At 38.5% G+C, this 12,163-nt stretch overlaps 1 protein-coding gene across 1 annotated transcript; it reads left to right on the top strand.

The window, feature by feature from the left end:
* The first annotated feature begins 719 nt into the window (after positions 1–719).
* Positions 720–5,345, top strand: LOC107518916 (dentin sialophosphoprotein). Its single transcript, XM_016161018.2, has 4 exons — positions 720–798; positions 1,880–1,966; positions 2,097–3,095; positions 3,565–5,345. Exons 1-4 carry the CDS (start codon positions 748–750, stop codon positions 5,101–5,103), a joined length of 2,676 nt encoding a protein of 891 aa, XP_016016504.2. The 5' UTR covers positions 720–747; the 3' UTR covers positions 5,104–5,345.
* The last annotated feature ends 6,818 nt before the right edge of the window (positions 5,346–12,163 follow it).

Here is a 12,163-nt window from a genome sequence, read left to right as displayed (position 1 = left end):
TGCTACCAGTGAAGTGGGAAGAAACTGCTGGGTATAAAACAAAGAGAGACACTGAACATCATCTGAATGAAGTAGAGCCAGAGAAGGCTTCTCAGATAATATTTTTCTGCTAAGATAATTGGGATACTCCAGAAGTGTAGGCATTATTATTAGCCCAGACAGAGAAAACAAAAGTTTAATAAAGTGACTGAAGTTTTTCAAGCTCACATATCAAGTAGCAAACGTAGAATTTGAATCCAGGTCTCAGAATCTAAACTCTACTAGCCTAGGCTCCCTCAGGTCTTTCCCTTACAGTCTAGAATAGCCAAATATATGGATTTTGGGTGGGAATGATAAGTGCTTCATTTTTTAAGCACAATCTTAGCACAATTAATTAATGGTTAAAACTATTTAGAAGAGAGAGCTATTATTACCATCGAGAAGAGCAGAAGGACAAAGTTGTGGTTTTTCTTTTGTGCCTATGTGGCTGTTTTCCCTTTACTGGCAGAGGCAGAAAAGGTCCAGGTAGCTACACTGATGCTGCACCTGATGATGCCTCATATATCCTTGTGACTGCTCCAGGTATGTTCTAGAACACCGAGTCCTGACAGGTACCTTCTCATGTTGCAAATATCCTCCTTGCCCAGGAAAAATACAAATGCTTACAGACCAAAATAATACCTTGCTGTGGTTGTCATCTTTTGCTTTATAAGTAATGTTGTGTTGTTCTTTTTTAAAAACAGCCATTAATTAATATTCCTAAAGAAAATGAAGATAATCATATATTTTTGCATTTGGGCAGCATCATGGGCCATTCCGGTAAGTATGCCTTCCTCAGAAAAGCTCCTTACTTTGCTAACTCTTTTCACCTAACACTGTATAGATTTTTAATACATATATTATATATTTACATGCACACACGTATATATATTCTTAAGACTTAGAAAATAGGTTAATCCTAAACATTTATATTTGCATGAAAGACTTGACAAGACTTCTCTGAGATTTCAACAAAACCAAACATGACTCTTAATTTATGCTCTTATTCCCCCAATGAAAACTCATGCTAGTCAGAAGGATAATTACTTTTAAAATCTGATCAGATTAATTTACATTCAGTGCCCAGAGGTCATGGAGACTTTACATTTTCATTCATGCTCTATCAATTTCATTCTAATATCAATAAAGGCTGTATTATTTAGGAAGTTTTCAAGAAAGAAAAATAGGAAAAAATAGAATTTTTTCAACATAGAAGAAAACTGTTTCACTCAGAGAATTATGTTTTATATGCTTGCTGTGAAAAAAGTGGAATATACAGATAAACACCCACCAAAAAAAATTAAACCATTTGTAATTTTATTAGCTAGCTGCTATGATTAACATTTTGATATATTTTCATAATAGCAAACAATTTGATATTTTTGTAATTGGGAATTTCCTCAGCCATTTCAAATGTGCCACAGAAGAGCACAAAAGTAGCCTACTACTTGATTTTGATTCTGCACTGCCTCTGGTCAGACCAACTATTTTCTTAGCGGTTTGGGGCAGGATCATACTTAGGGTGAGTCTTGTGCTATCTCCTCATCTTTAAAAAGTGACTATTCCCCCCTTATAGTTGAGATAAATGTTCTGGTTAATTCTTCAATAAAATTAGTAATACTATTGTGAAAACTATCTGTGTGCCCAGTTTAGATTCCATATAAGCCCTGTAAGAAGTCACTTCTTCTTTTCTACATGATTAGATCATACCTTTGCCTTTGTGTTATATATATATATATATATATATATATATATATATATATATATATTTTTTTTTTTTTTATTTATTTAGGAAAAACTGTGTGTGTGCATGTACACAAAATAAAAATGTTTTCAGTTTCCAATATTTTCACTTTGGTAGGTTCCCCAAATCAAGCCATTGGAGAGACATGCTGTTGACAAATCTGTGAATTTAAATCTTCTAGCAAAATCAAAAGTGCCAATACAGGTATAGGATATAAAATGTGTTTCTAAGGTGTTTTAGATTCCATTAACTTCCAAAATTTGACACTCTTCTTTTCAGCTTGCATTACTTCAAGATGATATCCACAATTAATTTTGAATTGTTTCTTTTTCAGAATGAGTTAAATGCCAATGATTCTACTAAAGAAATTGGTATCCTCATGCATGAAAATGAAATAGGAAGACAACAGTATGCCAAAGATGGTTACAAAGGAGAGAGAAATGGCTCTGAGTGGGCAGAAATAGAAGAGAAAAGTTTTTCTACACATTCCAAGTTAATAAATGAAGAGAGGAATCCTGACGATCAGAATGGGGGCACAGGAAAATCGGGAACATATGGTCATGATGGATTACATGGAAAAGAAGACAGCACCTCAGCACATGGCATCAGGAGACAAGTAAGCATTATCAACAATACTGGAGCAGAAAATGGGAGCAATACTAATGGAAATACTGATAAGAATTTAATAACCGGGGATGTTGGAGATATGAGTCAGAGTGAGGATTCCACTGTTGTCAAAGAAGATGAATATCAAGTAGCCAGAAGCAATGGCAGTACAGTCCACGAGGATGGAATAAATGAGCATTCCCCTAGAAATGAGGGTCATACAAGTGAAATAACACCTCAGAGAGCAAGTGAGGGAAATAATAATGAGGAGGCAGGGGTAATGCCAAGGGGAAGTGGGGCTGGCGATAGAGAAAATGCTGGCCTGGATAATTCTGATGGGATCCCTAGTGGGGATGGAGCAGATGAGGATGAAGACAAGGGCTCTGGTGATGATGACGGCGAAGAAACTGAAAATGGAAAAGAGGGCACTGATAACAGGAAGGGCCAGGAGGGTCAAGGTCATGGAAAAGAAGACGACGATGACAACAGTTTAAGGCAAGATTCAATTAGTAGTGAAGATGATGACCCTGAAGACAAAGAAGAGCCACATGACATGGATGGAAACAATGCCTCCAAGAGTGAGGAGGATTCTGGTGGAATTCCAGAAGACACTGATAGCCAAAGAATAGAAGACACCCAAAAACCCAAACACAAAGAAAACAGTGGTATGGAACATGGAATCAACAAAGATTCAGAGCCAAGTACAAATGGGAAGAGCCAAGACAAGGTTAGTTTGTAAAGCTGATTTCTTTCAATGGCAGTTTACATTTTCCCACCACTTGATGGTAGTAGCCCAAGAATAAATCATGAGTTACATTCATGTATTTTTTCACCTCAATTACTTGAATATTTAATGGGAAAACTAGAGCCCTTACTAGACTTTGATATAGAACAATTTTAAAAATCAGATATTTTTGAAAATTTTGTTACAATTCTAGAAAAATCTTATGCTAAATAATAGCTATGCCATGTTACGATTCACAAAAATTTCTACTGGGTAAAAACACAGATAGCTTGTTAAATAATCTAAACACTAGAGCACTTTCAAGTACTAAATAAAACATTTTTACAAACAAATGTTTCTGAAGTACTGGAAGCTGAACTCCTGTTTCTCTGGTCCCTTTTCCCTGTTGGTTTTCCTCAGACCAATGCAATTTTGCACCATAACATTCATTCTTTACTCTATTCTTCCATAGGGAATAGAAACTGAAGATCTCAGCAATGGCAACAGAAACAACATTACCAAAGAAACCAGGACAGTCAACAAAGATAAGGAGAGTAAAGGACAACATGAAATCATTGTGGGCAAAGGAAATATCAAGATACAAGAGGAGGTTGACAACATGCAAGGACCTAGCCAGAAATTAGAACCTGGAAATAAGGTTGGACACAGCAAAATAGGTAGTGAAAGTAATAGTGATGGATATGATAGTTATGAGTTTGATGATGAATCCATGCAAGGAGATGATCCCAATAGCAGTGATGAGTCTAATGGCAATGATGATGCCAATTCTGATAGTGACAATAACAGCAGTAGCCAAGGAGATGCTTCTTATAACTCTGATGAATCAAAAGATAATGGTAATGACAGTGACTCAAAAGGTGAAGAGGATGACAGTGATAGCACATCAGATACTAATGATAGTGACGGGAATGGCAATGGTGACAATGGGAGTAATGATAACAGCAAATCAACCAGCAACAAAGATAAATCAGATGTCAGTGACAGTAGTGACAGCAGCAACAGCAGTGACAGTAGTGACAGTAGTGACAGCAGCGACAGCAGCGACAGCAGTGACAGCAGTGACAGTAACAACAGCAGCGACAGCAGTGACAGCAGTGACAGCAGTGACAGTAACAACAGCAGCGACAGCAGTGACAGCAGTGACAGCAGTGACAGCAGCGACAGCAGCGACAGTAACAACAGCAGCGACAGCAGTGACAGCAGCGACAGCAGTGACAGCAGTGACAGCAGCGACAGCAGTGACAGCAGTGACAGCAGTGACAGCAGTGACAGTAACAACAGCAGCGACAGCAATGACAGCAGCGACAGCAGTGACAGCAGTGACAGCAGCAACAGCAGTGACAGCAGTGACAGCAGTGACAGCAGTGACAGCAGTGACAGCAGTGATAGTAACAACAGCAGTGACAGCAGCGACAGCAGCAACAGCAGTGATGGGAGTGACAGCAGTGACAGTAGCGACAGCAGTGACAGCAGTGACAGTAGCAACAGCAGTGACAGCAGTGATAGTAACAACAGCAGTGACAGCAGCGACAGCAGCAACAGCAGTGATGGGAGTGACAGCAGTGACAGCAGCAACAGTAGTGACAGCAGTGACAGCAGTGACAGTAGCGACAGCAGTGACAGCAGTGACAGCAGTGACAGCAGCGACAGCAGCGACAGCAGCGACAGTAGCGACATCAGTGACAGCAGTGACAGTAGCGACAGCAATGACAGCAGTGACAGCAGCGACAGTAACAACAGCAGCGACAGCAGTGACAGCAGTGACAGCAGTGACAGTAGCGACAGCAGTGACAGCAGTGACAGCAGTGACAGCAGCGACAGCAGTGACAGCAGTGACAGTGACAGCAACAAAAGCAGCAATAGTGCATCTGACAATAGCGATGAAAATGACAGCAAGAGCAAGTCTGGTAATGGCAACAATGGAAGTGATAGTGACAGTGATAGTGACAGTAAAGGCAGTGATAGTAATCACTCAACCAGTGATGATTAGAACAAAAGAACACCCCACAAGATTCCTTTTGTGTAAAGTTTGGAGAGTGATAGGAAATAAATATTACTAAAAAAGTAAGGGAAGGGGAGAAATAAACAAAACACATGTAAACATCTACAGAAAACAAGGGGAATTAAGTCAAACTGATGGATTCAGAACCAAGTCTCAACTCCCTGAATCGGAATGTGCGACCTTTGGTACATGCGTGTTAAAACATATCTTGAAAAGAGTTTGCTAAAAGTATAAACCTAAACATAAAAGAACAGTTAAAATATTCTTTAATACTTTACATAGAAACCTCAAATAATCACACACTACATGATAACTTCAATCAAGATACTAAGTGCTTTAGAGAATGTAGCAAGTAAACACTTGTTATAAGCAACTTGTGGCTTTGCCTTAATCTTTCCAGTAATCATATATTTTGAATAGATGGTCTGTTTACTGCTGTTACTGTGATATCTAGTTTAGCTGTTAATCTATTTGTTTGTTCTAAGGAAGGACTTACAACACACAAAAAAAAGCAGCAATAGTTTAACCTATTTGGATCATGGGAGTAATCTTTGTAATTATTGAATAGAGTAATTCCAAATTAGGGAAATTCTAAAGAGTGTTAGAGAGGAATTCAAAGGCTGGTTTAAACAACAAAATCTGATGTCTAGCAAACCACTGGAAATTTAGCATAAAGTCCCTAAACTACTGGCAAAACTGATGCCTCAAGTAGCCACTCTCCAATACTAATAAATAAAGGAATTAGATGGATGAAGGACTCTTGGGAAGGTTCACTTTTTGAACCCTATATTCAGAACTCTGTTAAATGAAATCAGCTACTTGTCTTCCACTTCAGTCTCACCAAGTCAAACTTGGTTCACATTTTCCTTTTAGAGCCCCAGTTTCAAGCCAAAACTTCCAAATCAGACCCTGAGACTCCCTTCTCTCTATTAATCTCTTTAATAAAGTCAACAGTTTCTGGTGAATAATGCTTGGAAACTACTCTTTTTATTGAGAATCATACAAACAGCTAAAAGCTGAGATTGGACCCTTCAGGTCTTGCATGAATGAAGGTAATTCTTAGTTTTGGGATGAAGTCCAAATGCTAGAATATGAGCATCTTAAAGATATGTGAGACTAGAGTGAGATATTTAATAAGGTGGAGATATAATTTATCACCCAAACTAGGATACTTTTGAGAGCGAAAGGGGTGTTATCAATAATTACTCAGGGATGGGAGGTATAAATTGGGATTGTCCAGGACACTGGGAGATACAATGACCATAGACATAAAACTTTAGGGCATATTTTCCAAAGTTTGGTAGTGATTTGTTATTTCTCTCTTTTTTCACTTAGGTAATTATTACAGATTTGTTCTGGTTCAAAGGTAAAAATCTATGCAACAAAATTTTGGGCACAAATTTTTTTTCAGTCTTGATATGTATGGCTTCTTCTTTATATCCTTAGTTACAGGACTTCTGTTCAACTAGTCTTCAAACGATCCTCCAGGTTGATCATTCTATAATTTCGTTGTAATTTTAATGTGGTCATGGGAGGAGGCAAGCACAATGTTTACTTACTCTGCCATCTTGACTAGGCTCCCTAGGTACCATTTCTTTAATGTTAATTTTCAACCAATCATTAGTTGACAGTTTATGTTCTAATATTAGGCATATTTTACACAAAGAGTTTCAGGGTTTTTTTTTTTTTTTTTTTTTTGCCTCATTCCTCCTTTATGCAAGAATTTCTAAGTTAAGAGATCAATCTTACAAGGAATATTGCTAAAGGTGTTAAAAATACTGCTATTTACAAACTACTTGGTAACTCAAAATACTGTAAAATTTCAGGTTTCAATATGTCACAATCATGTAAATGACTTGAAACTTCTTTCATAAAAATATGCTCTAAATTTTTAAGTCTTTTATCTTCAGGTTTTTAAAAAAATTATGAAGTATGGCTTTCAGTAGCCATCCCACCTATTTCAAAAGGTTGTCATGAGCACTAAGTCAGGCAATGGATGTGAAACTCTGTAAACTGTACAAAATATGTAAGTGAAAGAGATAATAAGTTTTGGTATTATAATAAACATCTATTTATATGACTGTACACAAGGAAAACTCCCTTCATCTTAAAGAGTTTGCAAGTACTTATTCTCTCATCATATATTTTTTAAGTTAGCTATTTTAATCAAAAAAGCAGTATATGTCTGTACACAAAATAAAAAGTTCAAATGGTATGAAAAGGTATACAAAAATATTACATCACCATCCCAGATTCCTAGTCCTCCTTTTCCTTAGAGGCAATTTCCATTACTAATTTCCTGTGGAACTTTCCAGAAGTTTTCTATGCACATATAAGCACATATGCCTCTTTTTAAAAACACATGGAAGTCTACTAAACACAAACAAATAGTGGTGTGTGTGTGTGGAAGAGGAGGGGAATGTGGTGGTGGGGATGGGTTTCTGGACTTATTTGTGCTACAGTAAAAGAGCTGAGGTAATACTGTCATCTTCTGAATGAGAGACTATCATGGTAGTGCTGGCGGGTTTGTTGAGAATTCAAGATTTCTTTTGGGTTGCTTGGGCTATTCCAGATATGACTGAAGACATATGATCTTAAAAATGTCTCTTATCCTTCCCACCTGACCCAGGAATTCCTTCCACAAATCAGGAAAAGTAGTAAGGGTTTTGATTTGTTGTTATTACTGTTGTTATAAAATCCATTTCTTAAAGTAGATGATAAAAATATAACCTTTAGAGAGTCATACCTCACCATATAAATACATTTAAAGCTATTAACTGGAATGGAATTTCCCATAATTCCAACTTGTCTTATGTTTTGTAATGGAAGTTTTGAAAAACTTTAGACCAAAATAACTAGGAATTATTTTCCTCTCCTCAAAAGGAGCAGGAACAGAATAGAATAGTTCAGTCACAGATAAAAATATCATTGTGTTCTCACAGTGATCCATTCACTGCGGCTCGCAAACAAATCCTCTAGAGAATGAAACAAGTCAACAATACAATGTTCCCAAGAGCTCTCCTCTGAACAGGGATTTTGGGTTCGTATCCTAAGAAAAGGGGGGGGAAAAAGTCAATTCCTACGAGGCACGCATGTAGCTCAGAAAAATGGTACAAAGTCTAAAATTCACCAACACTTTAGGCTCAGAGTGTTTTCCATTAGTTGGCACAGTCCCAGCTCCAGCACGAAGCACTGCCTTACAGAGCACTTTATCACAAGGTGCTTCCCTTCCAAGTCCATATTTTTGGGCTTTGCCACTGGTTATCCCCCTCCCTCCTTTACTCTTTCCTTCTTTTCCTCCCTAGTTCCCTTCAACCCACTTCAAAGAGATAAAGAAATATCCATGGGGAGAAACGTTTGTCTTTTGCACAGTTTAATTCCCAGGTATCTCCCTGTGTGAGGCCCCAGGCAAAGCCCCTAGTCAGGGACTGCTCTTTTGAGCTTCCATCACTGGTCCTTTTATCTGCTCCCAGGTTTCAAGGAGCTGGGTCCCAGCTCCTGCCTCCCTAGCACTTTTCTCAGTTGAAACCACTGCATCTTAACTTGCCATCCTAACTCCATCTCCCTGTCCTCAGGTAGATGTGAACTACAACTGAGATACTCAAGCTGCAACAGATCAACACCTAGGCTTGGCATCAAAGCACATTAACTTGTTTTATTCTAAAAATCCTGTTCTGGTAAGTGGATTCTTACCTTGCCCCAAGTGACAATCCTCTTTGACCTTTCTCACTGGGATTCTGCGTGGTTTCCTCATCTCATTCATATATACTGATCGGAATTGTCCCAGACCCATCAGCCTGAGATGACCAGGAGCAAACCCGTTGTCTGGCATAATCAGGCTTACTGAGCCAACACAAGGAAGGAGACCGCACACCAGAGCAACCTTGGGTGTCTCGGTGAACAAAGGAAAAGATAAAACTACTGTAGGATTTTGATTTGGGGAAAGGGTGGAATTTAGGTGGTATTTAAATGAAGCACTGTTTGAGAGGCTCAAAGCAAAATTGGGCTGTGGTTAAAGGGGTCAACACCAAGTTTGGACTGTGAAGTAGACCTAGGCTCCTATGTCCTTATAAAGTGCAAAGTTAAGATGGATGTGGACTGCTGTAGCCAGAGACCCCTTATCTGAATCTCTGTACCTGGGTTGTAAATTGAGACTGATTCTCTGCATCAAAGTGCCTTAGGCCTTCCTAAAAGTCCTTTTCTGGTAGAGTGGGGTGTTTTATTTTTACTGATATTTTAAACAGCATGATCTCTGATAATATATAATATTAGAGAATAAATTTCTTCGGCGATTAATAAAGCAGTAGTCATTCAGAGTAGGGAGTTCTTATGACATTACAGCTTCAGTGTCATTGAGAGAGATAATTTTCTATTAAATTCCTAGCTGACTGTTAATCCAATCTGATAAAAGCTGGGTAGGTTTTTACTCTCCGTGTAAGCTCATTTTTACTTTCTCAGGAGATATGTTTTTGCTAAAACCAAGCCTCTGCTTATCTTGCTAGTCTTTTCCCAAATTCTGGCAGAACTCCCAGATGCCTGCCTACTCTTTAAATATTGCCCATTCCAGATCACACCTGTTGGACTTCACATCGCTCCCATGATTTCTGTTTCTTTTTCTGTGATTACTGTTGTGGTGCATTCAAATCTGAGACTCACGGAGCCAACCGAGATTAATTATGAGCCTTTATTAGCCAGCCGGCGACTGACTCTCTCCACCACACAGGGTCAGAGAATCAGCCCTGAGTTTCCAGAGGAGGGAGGTTATAAAGCCTAAACCCACATTCTGGTGGGCCTTTGATCAAGCAAGCATGCAGATTACAAAAAGCAGAAGATGGCTGTTAGCTTTTAGCACAAAGATATCTGTTTCCAGGGAACTTCTAAATCTTAGATCAAACAGGGCCTTGTAGGCAGTTTCCTTATCTGCATCCTGGTGGCTGTCAGTTCTCTTCCTGGGGGCTGGTGCCTGAAGACATTACTTCCTCTCACTTCCCTGTAACTGGCTTACTGGAAAATTTTCCACTCTTACAATTACTCTTGACACCCTGAACACACGTTGTTATGTCCTCTAAGTCCCAGTGTTTTGCAACTGACTTCCCTGTTTATAACTTGCAGCATGGCAAAACTGCTCCATTGTCATTTCTCACCTGTCTCATGCAGATGGGGAGACTCATGCTCTGTCTCCTTTCTGTCTGTCTCTTCTGCAATAAGGAGTCCACCCCAATTGGTCAAGCTCTGGTATTTAACTGTTTCCATCTCTAAATTGAACTCAGGTTCTTTTCTGAAATTCAGGTTGTTGTGCCTTAATTTCATAGATTTTTTTTTTTTTTTTCTTGAGAGTCTCTCTGGCTCAGGGTTTCAAAAGTTCGTTGACATATTTCTCCTCATTTTTTGTGGTTTGTTTAAAGGACATTTAAGAGCCTGATGTTTATAACTGGATCTGGATTTCATCTTTCAGTAAAGCTCAAATCTTCACCTGTCATTATCTGCCAGTAGTTGGGACTAATGGACTTAATAGTTGGGACTATTTCATTTTCAAGAATATAAATGAGTAATGTAGCCATTTTGTTCAACTAAGGAATCTTATTCTAGTCCTCTTTTCCATTCTGACTAGACCCAGGACAAATAAGATAAGTAAAAAACACCATACAATGAACCATCAGAAATAGTCAGAAAAACAAATCCACAAGATTCTTTGTGGCTTTTCACTAGAAAGAGAAAGGCTGCTATCTTAAAGCAAAATGGTCATTGATAAGTAAACTTACCCTAGACCTATCAGATAGGTAAATGACAGCTCAATATTATTATCATTGGGTATAAATTTAATCATGTGTTTTTTTCCTTGTTTCACTTACCTATCCTCGGTACAATGTTTGATGGAGAACTATCCCAAATCTGGAATGTCTGTGGCTAGAGCTTTGGAAACACCATTGCCAATTCTAACTTTTTAGAGCTCTTGAAATAATTTTATCAACCTACATATGTTTATAGTATCTATATCAGTGTTAATCAAAGTGTGACCGGTAGAGTAGTTCTAGCCTGTAAATGGTCTGTTAGAGTTCAGAAGTCTAGAAATTGAGAGTAAGAATTTATAATCTTTATAGCAATTTGGCATTGCCATGAAATTCATATGTGATCATTTTTCTAGTAATTAATTTTCATTGTATTTATATAAGCAGAAGTCAAGGAAACTTGTGGGAATGGATACTAAGGATATGGCATAATGATAGAAGGAAGATAAAGTTGGATCAGGCCGAATTTATGGATATGGACCCACTAAGCGAGATTCTGCATTTACTGATGCAGTGTGGGGAGTCAGAAAGGACTCTAAGTGTTTGGTTGGCTGGTTGACTGAAACATGAATGAAAAGGTGGTTTTAAGTGAGCGAATTAGAAATACTTGACCTCCCTTGGTTTAATGTAGAGGAAAGGATTCAGATACTTAGGGAGATTGGAATGTAGAAGTGGATTTGTCATTAAGACCTACTTGCCTACACTGAGCGGGTCCAGGAGACACAGCTTTCATCAATACTTTGAGAAATCAGTTTCTGAGGGGAGAGCTAGCACCATTGAAGAGTAAGGGTAATTGGATCTCGGGATGGCAGGTGGCACTCAATTGCCAAAGACAAGTTGAGAGTGGTTATTCCAATAGAGAGCAGAGTCAAAATAGTAATCAGATTAGTCTGACTTGCACAGACCTATGACGTTGGCTGGTTAATCACGGTGTTCCTAGAAGTGAAATAGATGGTGAGTTTACTCTTACTTTATTTGTATAAGCAGAAAAGTTCTACGCCAAGTGAACAAAAGTCTAATTCAAATAATAAAACAGAGAGGTATAGTCCCCTCAGTCAATTTCCAGACTTGAGACAGTATATAGACCCAAAACTCCTTGAATGAAGGGGAGACCAGGTCCCCCTGAGGAAAAACTCCAGTATACTACCAAAAATTTATAGCGTTACTCTTTCTCCCAGTCTTCCTCAAAGGGACTGATGGCCTTTCCCCAGGATAACTGTACATCACTGGGGAAAAGAAAACAATCAGACCTGTGGGGA

Source organism: Rousettus aegyptiacus, unplaced genomic scaffold (genome assembly GCF_014176215.1).
Source record: "Rousettus aegyptiacus isolate mRouAeg1 unplaced genomic scaffold, mRouAeg1.p scaffold_m13_p_10, whole genome shotgun sequence".
NCBI lineage: Eukaryota > Metazoa > Chordata > Mammalia > Chiroptera > Pteropodidae > Rousettus > Rousettus aegyptiacus.
The sequence above is the reverse complement of the archived record's forward strand: the minus strand, read 5'-3'. Positions and strand labels throughout refer to the sequence as shown.

What these genes read in the sequence shown, in the direction of transcription:
- LOC107518916 (XM_016161018.2), top strand. Translation starts at nt 748, where the DNA reads ATGAAGATAATCATATATTTTTGCATTTGGGCAGCATCATGGGCCATT. An exon ending in CAGCATCATGGGCCATTCCG is followed by an intron (nt 799 to 1,879) that starts GTAAGTATGCCT and finishes TCACTTTGGTAG; the next exon opens with GTTCCCCAAATCAAGCCATT. An exon ending in ATGGGAAGAGCCAAGACAAG is followed by an intron (nt 3,096 to 3,564) that starts GTTAGTTTGTAA and finishes ATTCTTCCATAG; the next exon opens with GGAATAGAAACTGAAGATCT.